Genomic DNA, 13804 nt, shown 5'->3' on the forward strand with positions numbered 1-13804 from the left:
GTGCTATTTTATATTCCCATGGCAGTGTTTTAGGATTTCACTTTCTCTATATCCTCACCTACACTATCTGGCTAGTAAATTAGAAGTGGTTCTTTCGGTTTTTTTTTTTTTGTTGTTGTTATTGTTTTTGTTTTTTTTGCAGGTCTGAGGATGAAACCCAGAGGCATTTTACCTCTGAACTACACCCCCTGCCCTATTTTTTATTCTTTATTTTGAAACGGTCTCACTAAGTTGTAGAGGGCCTCACCAAGTAGTTGAGGCTGTCCTCGAACTGCAGTCCTCCTGTCTCAGCCTCCCAAATACTAGGATTACAAGTATGTGCTATCACACCCGGCTTAAAGTGGTTATTTCATACTGTGGGTTTTGATTTTCATTTCCCTGATGACTGAATGTTTCAAATGCTTATTGACTGGTTTTGAGAATTATCCTTTCAAATCCTTTATCTTCCTCCTTATTTGTGATACAGGGTTTGGATCCAGGGGCATTCTACCTCTGAACTGTACCCTCCAGCCCTTTTCATTTTATTTATTTTTGGTGCTAGGGATTGAACTTGAGGGTGTTCTACCTTGCTACACTCTCGGCTGTTTTTATTTTGAAATTGTCTCACTAAGTTGCTAAAGGCTTTGCTGAGTGGTGAAGTTGTTCTAGAACCTGTGATCCTCTTGTCTCAGCCTCTTTCCAGTTAAGTTAAAAAATGTTCTCTTTATGTAGAGCTTCATTGTTTGGCCTGTTGATTATGGTTGTGCTGGAACCAGTTTTGTTTTTCTTTAAGGGTGTTAACATTTGAACCTAGGGCATCAAGCTTGCCAAGCATGTGCTCTACCACTGAGCCACTCCACCAGCCCCCTTTATGCATGTTTGTTTGCTCCTTCCTTCCTTCCTTCCTTCCTTCCTTCCTTCCATCCTTCCTCCCTCCTTCTCTCCTTCCCTCCCTCCCTCCTCCCCCCTCCCTCCCCCCACCTCTCTCCTTCCTTCCTTCCTTCCTTCCTTCCTTCCTTCCTTCCTTCCTTCCTTCCTTCCTTCCTTCCTTCCTTCCTTCCTGTGGTACTCGAGATGGAACTCAGGGCTATACCCCGGACCTCTTTTATATTTTATTTGGGAACAGGGTTTCACTAGGTTGCTGAGAGTCTCACTGAGTAGCTGGGGCTGGCTTCAAACTGGTGCCATCCTCCTGTCTCAGCCTCTTAAGTACTGGGCAAGGGCTGCCACGCCCGGCCCCTTTCTGTGTTTGTTTGTTTGTTTGTTTGTTTGTTTGCAGCACTGTGGATGGAACCCAGGGGCATTCTACCTTCCAGCTACACCCCAGCCCTATTTTTTATTCTTTATTTTGAAACAGGGTCTCACTGAGTTGCAGAGGGCCTCACTAAGTAGCGGAGGCTGTCCTTGAATCATGATCCTCCTGTCTCAGCCTTCCAAATGCTAGGTTTACAAGCTTGCACCACCATGCCCAGCTCCCTTTCTGTTTCTTAGAAGAGAAGCAACTATTTCTTACGATGGCCTTGATCTAATGGTCCTCCTTCCTCACCTCCCAAGAATACCACTACTTTTGTTATAAAAGCACAGAAGAAGACTTAGGAATTGAAGGAAAGATGGTGCCAGGAAACCTAAAGACACACTATCTAGAAGTAAAAATTAACAAATGTGATCTGTTACCTTGCAGTGTTTTTTTTTTAAAATAAAAATAATATTGGAATATCATAAACATAACTTCTTATGCTGATTTTTTTGTATGTGTATGGATTGAACCCAGGGGCATTGTACCTTTGAGCTATACCCATAGCCCTGTTTTGGTTTTTTGTTTTTTTTTTTTAAGAAGTAAGGTCTCAGCTGGGCATGGTAGTATATGCTTATAATCCCAGTCCTGCCTCTGCAACTTAGTAAGAGACCCTGTTTCCAAATAAATAATAATTTAAAAAATAGGGTTGGGGATGTAGCTCAGAGGTAGAATGCCCCTGGGTTCAATGTTCAATCCCCAGTACCACACACACACACACACACACACACACAAAAAAAAAAAAAAAAAAAAAAAGAAGAAGTGGTGGTGGTGGTGAAATGGGTGGTTTCTTGAGAAGAAACCTGGCATTTCCTTAAGATGAAAGGGAGTTTCTTGAGAAGAAACTCGGCGTTTCCTTACCAGGTTCTTGTCTACGGTGAGCAAAGAATGACACCCGCAGACCGCAGGAAGGGGAGTAAAAGGTTTATTGGAAGCAGCAGGAAATAGGGAAAAGTGGCCGAACGCCCCGAAGGGGCTGTCGGAACTCTCAAGTCCAGCAGCTGCTTTCAGGACAATACTTGAGGGTAGCCCAAGCCAAATGCTTTCAGTTGCAAGCTGCTTCCTCCCAGAGTCCACGCGATCTGCCCGAAAGGAATAGGGAAAGTGGCAGAACACCTCTACGGTCTATCGGGGCTTTGGTGTCCAGCAGTTGCCTTCAGGACAATACTTGAGGGTAGCCCAAGCCAAATGCCTTCAGTTGCAAGCTGCTTTCTCCCAAAGTCCACGCTATCTGCCAGGAAAGAAGTGCAGGTCACCCCTAGGGGCCCTGGTCGGCCTTGATGTCCAGCAGAGGCCTTCAGGTCACTACCCAAGTGTAGCACGGGCCACGTGCCTTCAATTGCACTCCACCTTCTCTCAAAGCTAACGTGACCTGGAAGAGAGAGAGAAGCTCCCCAACAGGGAGAGGTTCCCAGAGTGGGTAACCGTCTTGGTGACTGCGCTAGGGGTTTATATATGTCTGCATGTCCTCTGTTGGTTGGAGTGTGGGATTCTGGGAAGCAGCTCTCAGAATTTGCATAGGGTATTTGCATGTCCTTTGAGGGGTCTCCTTTCAGTAGGAGTGTCAGACTTGCTCCAGTGATGTCTCCTGGGTTTATTGATTAGTAAACAGATGATTTTGGGAAGCTTTGGTTGTTCTTATCTCTGAACCTTAGAAGAGCTGATATTTGTTGCCCCTCAGGAAATAAAGTTTTTTCTACCAAGGCCTCTTCCCTATCTGCCTACTTCCTTCTACCTCCTCAGTCCCCCCTTCCGAATAGGGAACCCTAACTGCTCTTAGGGAAATAGGGCAAGGACCATTCTTAGCGACTTCCTGCTGTAAGGGGCGTAGTGGGGGCAGAGGCAGTTAGGACTCCATCAGAGGTGGGCAATCTAGGCGGCCACGGTAGACTGTGGCCTGGAAATTCATGTGAGGCTCCATTTGAAGGACCATTTGTAGCTTGAATTTTTCTAAACGAGAAGAGATGAACTTGGTTAGTATGTTAAGAAGACATGGACCAAAGATGAGAATGACGATTAACATGATTAAAGGGCCGAGAAAGGGCAGCAGCCATGAGGTAATGGATGGAAATATATATTGGACCTGTTTCCGTATTTGTGGTGACAAAGATTTTGTAGCTCGTTCTTGTAGCCACTTAGCTTGTGTTAGAATGTCCTCAGTTCTAGTTTCACTGTGCCTGAGGAGTTTATATATATGCAACAGGAAGTATTAACAGTAGCACAAACTCCTCCTTGGTCAGCTAGCAAATAATTGAGGGCTGGTCTGTGATCTAAAACCATGTGTGCCAGCCGGGCGTGGTGGCGCACACTTGTAATCCCCGCGCTTGGGAGGCAGAGACAGGAGGATCGCGCAGGTTTGAAGCCAGTTGCGCGTGCTGGTTTAGGAGACCCTGTTTCCAAATAAAAATGTAAAAATAGGTCTGGGAGTGTAGCCCGGAGGTAGAAGGGCTTCCAGGAACCCCAGTACCACCAAAAAATAAAAATAAAAATAAATAAATAAATAAAACCATGTGTGCCAATAGTTGCTCTTCTCGGCAACTCATTTTATATTAGGGTTAGAGGCTGATCATCAGGATCAGGCCAGCTAGCATACAAGAGTAGACTATCTTTTTTATAAGCTTAAGACATTATAAATTTCTTTGGCCTTGGGGTGCTGTCAACCCCAGATACGAAATAGAAGAGACAAAACGAGCAGAAGACTAAGCCCTATATTAAAAAAATCAATATTTTGTCTATTACCTCAAGAGTTACCCAGGCTGCTTCTGGCTGGTTAGAGGGCTGATCAGAGGGGCCCTGCCGATGAGCCTTGGGCATCCTTAGTCCTCAGTCTTTGAGGGCAGCAACAAAGGGAGCAGACGACCTCACTTCCTTTCAGAGGTGAGGGCAGCGTGCTTTTTAGAGGTGGCACAGCCCAGATGTAAACGGACTCCATTCGATATGACATCCAGGCACCTTTGCAATACCAGCAGGTATAAGGCCTTCAGCTCCTTCCCTCTCTGTATAAGAAGCCTTTGGTATCTCTGAGGGGGTAAATACTTATTACCTAATGCAGGGCTATTAAATGGGCTTGTCCCTGTGTCTGTATTTGTCTCTTTATTTCTGTTGTTGAGACACCCCAAAGGTCAAACTTAAAAGCTGATTAATGGGAGCCTTTATTCCAGAGACACAATAGAATATGCATCTCATTTTTGTTAGATCAAACATAATAGCTAGGTTTTGAATTCCATTCATATATTTATAAGGGTTTCCTGCACATTGACCCATTTTTACGCTGGCCTCGCTCTGGTAACTGTAAGTCTGTGAGCTAGCAGTATTGACAAAAATCAGATAGTTTTATCTCTTAGATAATAACATTAACAATTTAATAATTTTAGAGAACAACATTAACAATGAAAATAAATGTGTTACCTGACCATCGACCGTATTTTCTTATACAATAAGACATTTATTTAATTAGGACAAACAGATTTGTAAAACAGGTCTTAAGGCTAAATCTCTGAATTAAAAGACAAAAATCTTATTGGTCAGTCACATACAAATATAAAACTCATACACCTTTAACCTTTGACTTTTGATTTCTGAAATCTTTTAGCACATTTAGATGACTCTAGATACACAACACATTTAGTTTTTAGATATAGATACATTTAGTCACAGGTATAGATACAATTTGTTTACTTACATTTACCCACTAATTTATCCCTTCTAATAACCAACCATTGCATTAAACCATCAATTTAACAAAATAAATCTTTAGAATGACATTACAATTTAAACATCTATTACCAGGAAGACAATATGACGATAGTTGTCTTAACCTGAAGAAACCAAAGTATGTTAATCTTTCAGTGACATTTTTTTTTTTTTTTTTTTGTGCTACTCAGGGTAGAACCCAGACAGAGGCTTTCTACCTCCATGCTATACTCCCAGACCTATTTTTAATTTTATTTGGAAACAGGGTCTCACTAAGTTGCTGAGAGCCTCACTAAGTAGCTGAGGCTGGCTTCGAACCTGTGCGATCCTACTGTCTCAACCTCCCAAGCGCAGGGATTACAGGCGTGCGCCACCACGCCTGGCTCAATTTTGAAATTTTTAACAAACTTAAACCTTTAGCAATTTAAGCCATATGAACTAAGGTGTTTTCTTATTTTTGTTTTTTACTCATTTAACAAACATTTAACAAAGTTTTCCTTTAAGAACAAAAAGCTGCTGGGGATTGAGCCTGTAGCAAGAATAAGCCTTCATATGTAGGCCAAACAATAAAATCTTTTTCTTTGTCTCTGAGCCGTCAGGCTAAAGTTATAATATTGCTTTAAACATTGACCTTGAGGCCGGGCGTGGTGGTGCACGCTTGTAATCCCCGCGCTTGGGAGGCAGAGACAGGAGGATCGCGCAGGTTCGAAGCCAGCCGCGCTGGCTTAGGAGATCCTGTTTCCAAAAATAAAATAGGTCTGGGAGTGTAGCCCGGAGATAGACGGGATTCCAGGAACCCCAGTACCACACACACAAAAAAAAAACCCAAAAAACATTGACCTTGGTCAGACAAAGCCAACCCTTAGTCTAGTTAACACCAAGTGTTAAAACAGAAACACCTGTACTTAGAAAAACTATCATATAAATGTGTTTTTCTCTCAGTTTGAGAGAGGCAGAATTTCTAATTGTTGGCATTGGTGAATATCTCTTGCTCAGAAGTCCCAATGGATCCCTGCATAGTGGTACATGCTTGTAATCCCAGCATTTTGGAGGCTGAGACAGGAGGATTGTTGTTCATGGACAGCCTCAGCTACTTAGGCCTCTGCAACTTAGTGAGAGCCTGCCTCAAAATAAAGAATAATAATAGGGCTGGGGATGTTTTTTGGAGGTAGAATGCCCCTGGTTCCATCCTCAGTACCGCAAAAATTAAATAAGTCATGATGTTCTTACTTTTGTCTGTTCTTTTGCTTTTTAGATATATTAGATAAAAACATTTTGGGAAAGACCCCTTTCACTGTACATTTAAATTTAATTTTTTAATATTTTATGCTGGAGGTTGAATTGAGGGGCATTCTACCTCAGAGCGACACCCACAACCCTATTTCTTATTTTGAAACGGTTACTGAGACTGGCTGCAAACCTGCCATCCTCCTGTTTCAGCCTCCCAAGTAGTGGGATTACAAGCATGCACCACCATACCCAGCTTACTACAGTTTTAGAAAAGAATGTCAGAAACTTTTATGGTGCAGTCAGTACTAATGTATGTATTGTGCATCGTCTCTCTCTGGCCATCACCTAAGAAAGTTGTGTGTGTGCTATCCCATCAGCTTCTTATTTATCAGTGCTTGGTCACTCTTAAGTATTCCCTTTATGTGACCATTTATCCATTTAATATAAATGATAATAATATATGGTAAGTTAATATAAGTGGTAATTTTTTTTGTGTGTGTGGTACTGGGGGTGGAACCCAGAGGCTTTCTACCTCCCGGCTATACTTCCAGACCTATTTTATATTTTATTTGGAAACAGGGTCTCACTAAGTTGCTGAGAGCCTCACTAAGTAGCTGAGGCTGGCTTTGAACCTGTGCCATCCTCCTGTCTCAGCCTCACAAGCGCTGGGATTACAAGCATGCGCCACCACGCCTGACTTTATTCTTTATTTTGAAACAGGGTCTCACTGAGTTGTAAAGGCCCTCACTAAGTTGTAGCTGAGGCTGTCCTTGAACTGTGATCCTCCTGTCTCAACCTCCCAAATGTTGGGGTTTCAACCATGCACTGCCACACTTGGCTTGGTTTTTATTTTATTATTATTTTCTGTGTGGGTGTATGGTCCAGGGGATTGAACCCAAGGGCATTCTACCTCAGATCTAAACCCCCAGCCCAATTTTTTTTCTTTATTCTGAAACAGGGTCTACCTAAGATGTAGAGGGCCTCACTAAGTAGCTGAGGCTGGCCTAGAACCTGGATCCTCCTGTCTCAGCCTCCTGGATGCTGGGATTACAAGCGTGTGCCACTATGCCTGGATTATTACTATTTTTTTTTTTTTGAGATGTAAAGTATTTATTTGTGCCTGACCAAATCTTGTGGGGAGAAGGCTGCTTTAAATGGTTTTTATATAAAGAATTGTGTAATTATCACTACTATCTAATTCCATGACATTTTTATTGTTCCTGAAAGAAAACCATAACCGTTAGCATTCTCTTCCCATTGCTCCTTTTCTCTAGTTTCTTGCAACTATTAGTTTCTTTCTATAAATTTGCCTGTTCCAGACATTTTATAAAAGTAAAATCATACAAGCCGGGCGTGGTGGCGCACACTCATAATCCCCGTGCTTGGGAGGCAGAGACAGGAGGATCGCGCAGGTTCGAAGCCAGCCGCGCGCGCAGGTTCGAAGCCAGCCATGCGCGCTGGCTTAGGAGACCCTGTTTCCAAAATAAAAATGTAAAAATAGGTCTGGGAGTGTAGCCCGGAGGTGAAAGGGCTTCCAGGAACTCCAGTACCACCAAAAAAAAATACACACACACACACACACACACACACACACACACACACACACACACACAAACACACACACACACACACACAAAAGCCAGGTGTGGTGGTGCACGCCTATAATCAGCCTGTGGAGATTGAGACAGGTTGGAGAACAACCTCAGCAAAGGGTGAGGCTCTCAGCAATTTAGATGCTGTTTCTGAAGAAAAACCGGGCTGACAGTATGACTCAAGGTAGAATGCCCCAGGTTTCAGTCCCCAGCATCACAAAAACAAATAAGTAATCCAAGCAAACAAACAAAAAACATCATATAGTATGCGATCTTTTGTGTCTGACTCCCCCCACTCTTTTGCTGGAGATTTAACTTCAGGACTCGGCATATGTTAGACAAGTGCTATATCACTGAACTATGTCCCTAGCCCTTTTTATTTTATTTAATTTATATAGTGGGATTGAACCCACGGGCACCTTACCACTAACCTACAATCCCAGCCCTTTTTTATTTTGTTGTTGTTGTTGTTGTTGTTTGTTTGTTTGTTTGTTTGTTTTGGTGGTACTAGTGGTGGAACCCAGGGATTTTTCTACCTCTGGGCTATATTCCCAGACCCAGACCTATCTTATACTTTATTTGGATACAGGGTCTCACTAAGTTGCTGAGAGCCTTACTAAGTAGCTGAGGCTGGCTTCAAACCTGGGAGATCCTCCTGTCTCAGCCTCCCAAGCTCGGGGATTACAAGTGTGTGGCACCATGCCCAGCTTATGCCATTTATTTATTTATTTATTTATTTATTTATTTATTTATTTATTTATTTATTTATTTGTGGTACTGGGGTTCCTGGAAGCCCTTCCACCTCCGGGCTACACTCCCAGACCTATTTTTTTTTTAATATTTTTTATTTGAAAACAGGGTCTCCTAAGCCAGCACGCGTGGCTAGCTTTGAACCTGCGCGATCCTCCTGTCTCTGCCTCCCAAGCGCGGGGATTACAAGCGTGCGCCACCACGCCCAGCACTGCCCTCTTTTTATTTTGAGACAGCATCTCAGTTGCCTAGGCCAGCATCAAGTATGTGACCCTCTTGCCTCAACCTTCTGAGTAGCTGGCTGCTTCTTTTACATAGCCTGATGTTTCAGGATTTACGCATGTTGTAACACATATGAGTACTTACTCCTTTTTGTGGCCAAGTAATATTCTGTTGTGTAGACAGAAATTTCTCCATGCTTACATGAACACTTGTTATTGTCCCCCCCCCCTTTTTTTCAGTACTAGGGGTGGAACCCAGAGGGCATTTTACCTCTGAGCTACACCCTCATCTCTATTTTTTATTCTTTATTTTGAAACAGGTCTCAAAGGGCCTCACTAAGTAGCTGAGGCTTTCTGTGAACCGCGATCCTCCTGTCTCAACCTCCCAAATGATGGGATTATAAGCATGCACCACCGTGCCTGACTGTTCATAGTTTTTATAATAATCTTTCTGGTGCATATGAAGTGGTATCTCATGGTTTTGATTTGGATTTCCCTACGGTTTAAGGTTGTTTTACAAAGCTAATCCTAGATACAACTCTCTCTAGTGAAAAGCTTATATTTTGTGTCCTCACCTGAATGTTAAGATAGTTTATCCTTACTTTTGATGTCATGATGGATAGATAAACTATTTAGTAGATCCTACTTGGTTATGTTTTTATTGTGAATATATATATCTCTATAGACTTAATTAGGAAAGTCAGGTGTGGTGGCGCACATTTGTAATCCCAATACTTGGGAGGCTGAGACAAGAGGATCACAGGTTTGCAGCCAGCCTCAGCCACTTAGGCCATACACAATTTAGAGAGACGTTGTTTCAAAACAAAGAATTAGCCAGACATGGTGATATATGCTTGTAATCCCAGCATTTGGGAGGCTGAGACAGGAGGATCCAGGTTTGAAGACAACCTCAGCTACTTAGTGAGGCCATTTGCAACTCAGTGAGACCCTGTTTCAACATAAAAAAAAAAAAAGGCTGGGATGTACCTTGGAGGTGGAATGCCCCTGGGTTCCATCCCCAGTACCACACACCCACATACAAAACAAACAAAACCCCCCAAAGAATTAAAAATAGGACTGAGGGTCTAGCTCAGAGGTAGAAAGACCCTGGGTTCAGCCCGCAGTACTAAAAAAAAATACGAAAGGTAAAATTTACTGGAAGGGAACCTAGTGGCTTATTAAAACTTTGTTCTGTTCTATGTATTCTGAGAACATCAGCTGATGTTTGTATGTTGTGTATGTGTGTGTGTGGGGGGGGGTACTGGGGGTTGAACCCAGGGGCTTTTCTACCTCAGAGCTATACTCCCAGACCTATTTTATACTTTATTTGGAAACAGGGTCTCACTAAGTTGCTGAGAGCCTAAGTAGCTGAGGCTGGCTTCCAACATGCGTGATCCTCCTGTCTCAGCCTCCCAAGCACAGGGATTACAAGCGTGCGCCACCAGCCTGGCCATTCGCTGATTTTAGGTTGAGGGAAAGAAGAGATCTGTAGTACAAGGAAAACTGATGCTTCCTGTAGTAACTGAGGTGACAAATAGCACGCTGTTCAGGGAACACTGTTACTACTGTAGATAGGCTTGAAGAAGTGTACGCTCTCATCCCTATGTCCCTTCTTTCCTAGCGTGGTACCATGCGACGGCGCTATGAAGATGATGGCATTTCAGATGATGAAATCGAAGGAAAGAGAACTTTTGACCTGGAAGAGAAACTTCATACCAACAAATATAATGCCAATTTTGTTACTTTTATGGAGGGAAAAGGTCAGTATCATTTTGGTTCAGACCCACAACTTCTTGTGTAGGAAAAATCATATTGAGAACTGTGGTCTTATCATCCAAGCAGCTGAAATATTGCCTAATGATGTTATGTATCTATATCTATTTTCTTTTATTACAAAATACCACATGTATTCATCTTTTCCTCCCTGTACTCTCCACCTTCTGCCCTGTTCCAGAGTCCTTCTCTGTTTTATTAGAAAGTATCTTTTAAGCAGGGCGTGGTGGCTCATGCTTGTAGTCCCAGTACTTGGGAGGCTGAGACAGGAGGATCACAGATTTAAAGCCAGCCTTAGCAATTTAGTAAGGCCCTCTACTACTTAGTGAGACCGTGTTTCAAAAGGAAATAATAATATAGGGCTGGGGTGTAGCTCAGAGAATGCCCCTGCATTCAATCCAGAGTACTATATACACAAGAAAGAAAAAGGAAAGTAGTCTTTTATTAGAGTTAGGGTATTGGTGGCATATATATTTTTTAATGACAACTTTTTCATTCCCTGGTTTCAGTTAAATTAAAAATAGTCCAATAAGCTGGCCATGGTGGTGCACACTTGTAATCCCCACGCTTGGGAGGCTGAAACAGGAGGATCTCCCAGGTTTGAAGTCAGCCTCAGCTACTTAGTGAGGCGCTCAGCAACTTAGTGAGACCCTGTTTCCAAATAAAGTATAAAATAGGTCTGAGTCTGGGAGTATATAGCCCAGAGGTAGAAAATCCCCCTGGCTTTCACCCCTAGTACCCCCCCCACACACACACACACACACGTCCAATAAATTGGGAGTAGTGGCACAAATTTGTAATCCCAGTGCTTGGGAGGCTGAGACCCGAGGATCACAGGTTTGCAGACAGGCTCCGCTACTGAGGGAGGCCCTCTGCAACTTAGTGAGACATTGTTTCAAGTAAGGAATAAAAAATAGGGCTGGGGGAGTTAGCTCAGAGGTAGAATGCCTCTGGTTCCACCCCAAATACCATAAACACACACAAAAAAGGTTTACTAAAACTCCTTCCATTCATACATCTACCCCACTGAAATGGAAATGGTATTCTACAATATCATGTCACTTTGATCCTTAGCAAACTAACAAGGATGTCATGTATATATTGTAGTGGTCAGAATTTACTCTTTGGATGTTAAGAGACAGGCTTCTGGGCATGCATGCTCACTCCTGTAGTCCCAATACTTGGGAGGCTGAGACAGGAGTATCACAGATTCAAGCATAGCCTCAGCAATATAGAGAGACTCTCAGAAACCCAGTGAGACCCTGTTTCCAAACAAAATATTAAAAAAAAAACAGGGGTGCAGCTCAGAGAATACCCCTCAGGTTCAACCCCCAGTACCAAAAAGAGAGACAATGTAATGGTATTTTCTACTTAGGATTTATGAGAAGACTCTTGTTCAAATTCTGAATTTCCTGAGCAGATAACAGCAAACCCCTCAAAACCTACTCAGTAGGTGCTCCCCGTCTCCTACTTTTTTCTTTAGTAACATGCATGTGTATATTCTATAACAGAACAGCTATTGTACATAGAATAACAAACTTCTTTATTATTTAGATTTTTTGTGAATCTTTTATCTTTTCTAATATGTTTAATAATTGTCTTCTGTGATGACAGATTTTAATGTAGAATATATCCAGCGGGGCGGCTTGAGAGACCCTCTGATTTTTAAGAATTCCGATGGACTTGGAATCAAGTAAGTGTTCTTTGCTCAAGGCTATAGACAGTTTTAAAAACCTAGAAAAGGGCTGGGCGTGCTGGCGCACGCTTGTAATCCCACGCTTGTAATCCCACGCTTGGGAGGCGGAGACGGGAGGATCACACAGGTTCGAAGTCAGCCGCGCTGGCTTAAGAGACCCTGTTTCCAAATAAAAATATAAAATAGGTCGGGAAGTGTAGCCCGGAGGTAAAAGGGCTTCCAGGAATCCCAGTACCAAAAAACAAAACGAAGGAAAAAAAAAAAAAAAAAACACGAAAAAAAAAAAAAAGAATAAAAATAGTGCTGGGGTGTAGCTCAGAGGTAGAACGCCCCTGGATTCCATCCCTGGTACCAAAAAAGAAAAAAACCTAGAACAATAGGTAATTTAAAATGATTTCCCGTCGGGCGTGGTGGCGCACGCTTGTGGGAGGCTGAGAGAGGAGGATCGCACAAGTTCGAAGCCAGTGCACTGGCTTAAGAGACCCTGTTTCCAAATTTTAAAAAAAAGTACAAAATAGGTCTGAGAGTATAGCCCGGTGGTAGAAGGGTTTCCAGGAATCCCAGCACCACCAAAATAAACAAAGAAACAAACAAATAAATAAAATTATTTCCCACTTAATTTTTTTCTTTTTTCCTCCTACTTATTTTTAAAAGCTTGTTTTCCTTTGTTACACAAATGATTCAGACAAGTAAATGGCAAAGTATAGATAAGTTTAAAAAATGCCATCCTTAGGTAATTATTCTTCTTTTTTTGTGTGTGGTATTGGGGTTCCTGGAAGCTCTTATACCTCCGGGCTACACTCCCAGACCTATTTTATGTTTTAGAAACAGGGTCTCTAACACCAGCGCGGCTGGCTTCGAACCTGCGCGATCCTCCTGTCTCCGCCTCCCAAGCGCGGGGATTACAAGGGTGCACCACCACGCCCGGCCCTCATTTTATTGTATTTTTCTATGTGTATATAAATACATAACCATTTATATTAAAAATATTTTGAAGTCTGGGAGTGGTGCGCATGCTTGTAATCCCAGCATTCGGGAGGTGTAGACAGGAGGATTGTGATTTCCGGCAAGCTTCAGCTACTTAATGAGTCCCTTTGCAACTCAGTGAGACCCTGTTTCAAAATAAAGAATAAAGCCAGGCGTGGTGGCACACGCTTGTAATCCCCGTGCTTGGGAGGCAGAGACAGGAGGTTCGCACAGGTTTGTAGCCAGCCGCGCTGGTTTGAGAGACCCTGTTTCAAAAAATATAAAATAGGTTTGGGAGTATAGCCCAGAGGTAGAAGGGCTTCCAGGAACCCCAGTACCACCCCCCCACACCAAAAAAAAAAAAAGATTAAAAAATCAAGCTGGGGTGTAGCTCAGAGGTACAATGCTTCTTGGTTCCATCCTAGGTATTGCCCCCCATATATATATATATATATATATATATATATATATATATATATATATATATATATATATATATATATATATATATATATATATATATATAACCTAAATGTGAAGATTGATGTGTCTGAATAAGGAATGCTCAGTACTTTAAGGATAAATAGTATAAGAAAGAAAAAAAAAAGTA

General features: G+C 42.3%; 1 protein-coding gene across 1 annotated transcript in view; it reads left to right on the forward strand.

Annotated features, from left to right (window-relative positions):
* Window positions 1-13804, forward strand: part of KDM2A (lysine demethylase 2A) — a gene marked incomplete at both ends in the record, with an annotated part of 133694 nt that overhangs the window by 59063 nt on the left and 60827 nt on the right. The window contains 2 exons of the mRNA XM_080695001.1: window positions 10381-10519; window positions 12147-12225. Coding sequence (XP_080551127.1) covers window positions 10381-10519; window positions 12147-12225 — 218 coding nt within the window. The remainder of the gene's footprint in view (window positions 1-10380; window positions 10520-12146; window positions 12226-13804) is intronic.

The sequence above is a fragment of the Muscardinus avellanarius genome, assembly GCF_963383645.1.
Source record: "Muscardinus avellanarius genome assembly, chromosome: 1".
Lineage (NCBI taxonomy): Eukaryota > Metazoa > Chordata > Mammalia > Rodentia > Gliridae > Muscardinus > Muscardinus avellanarius.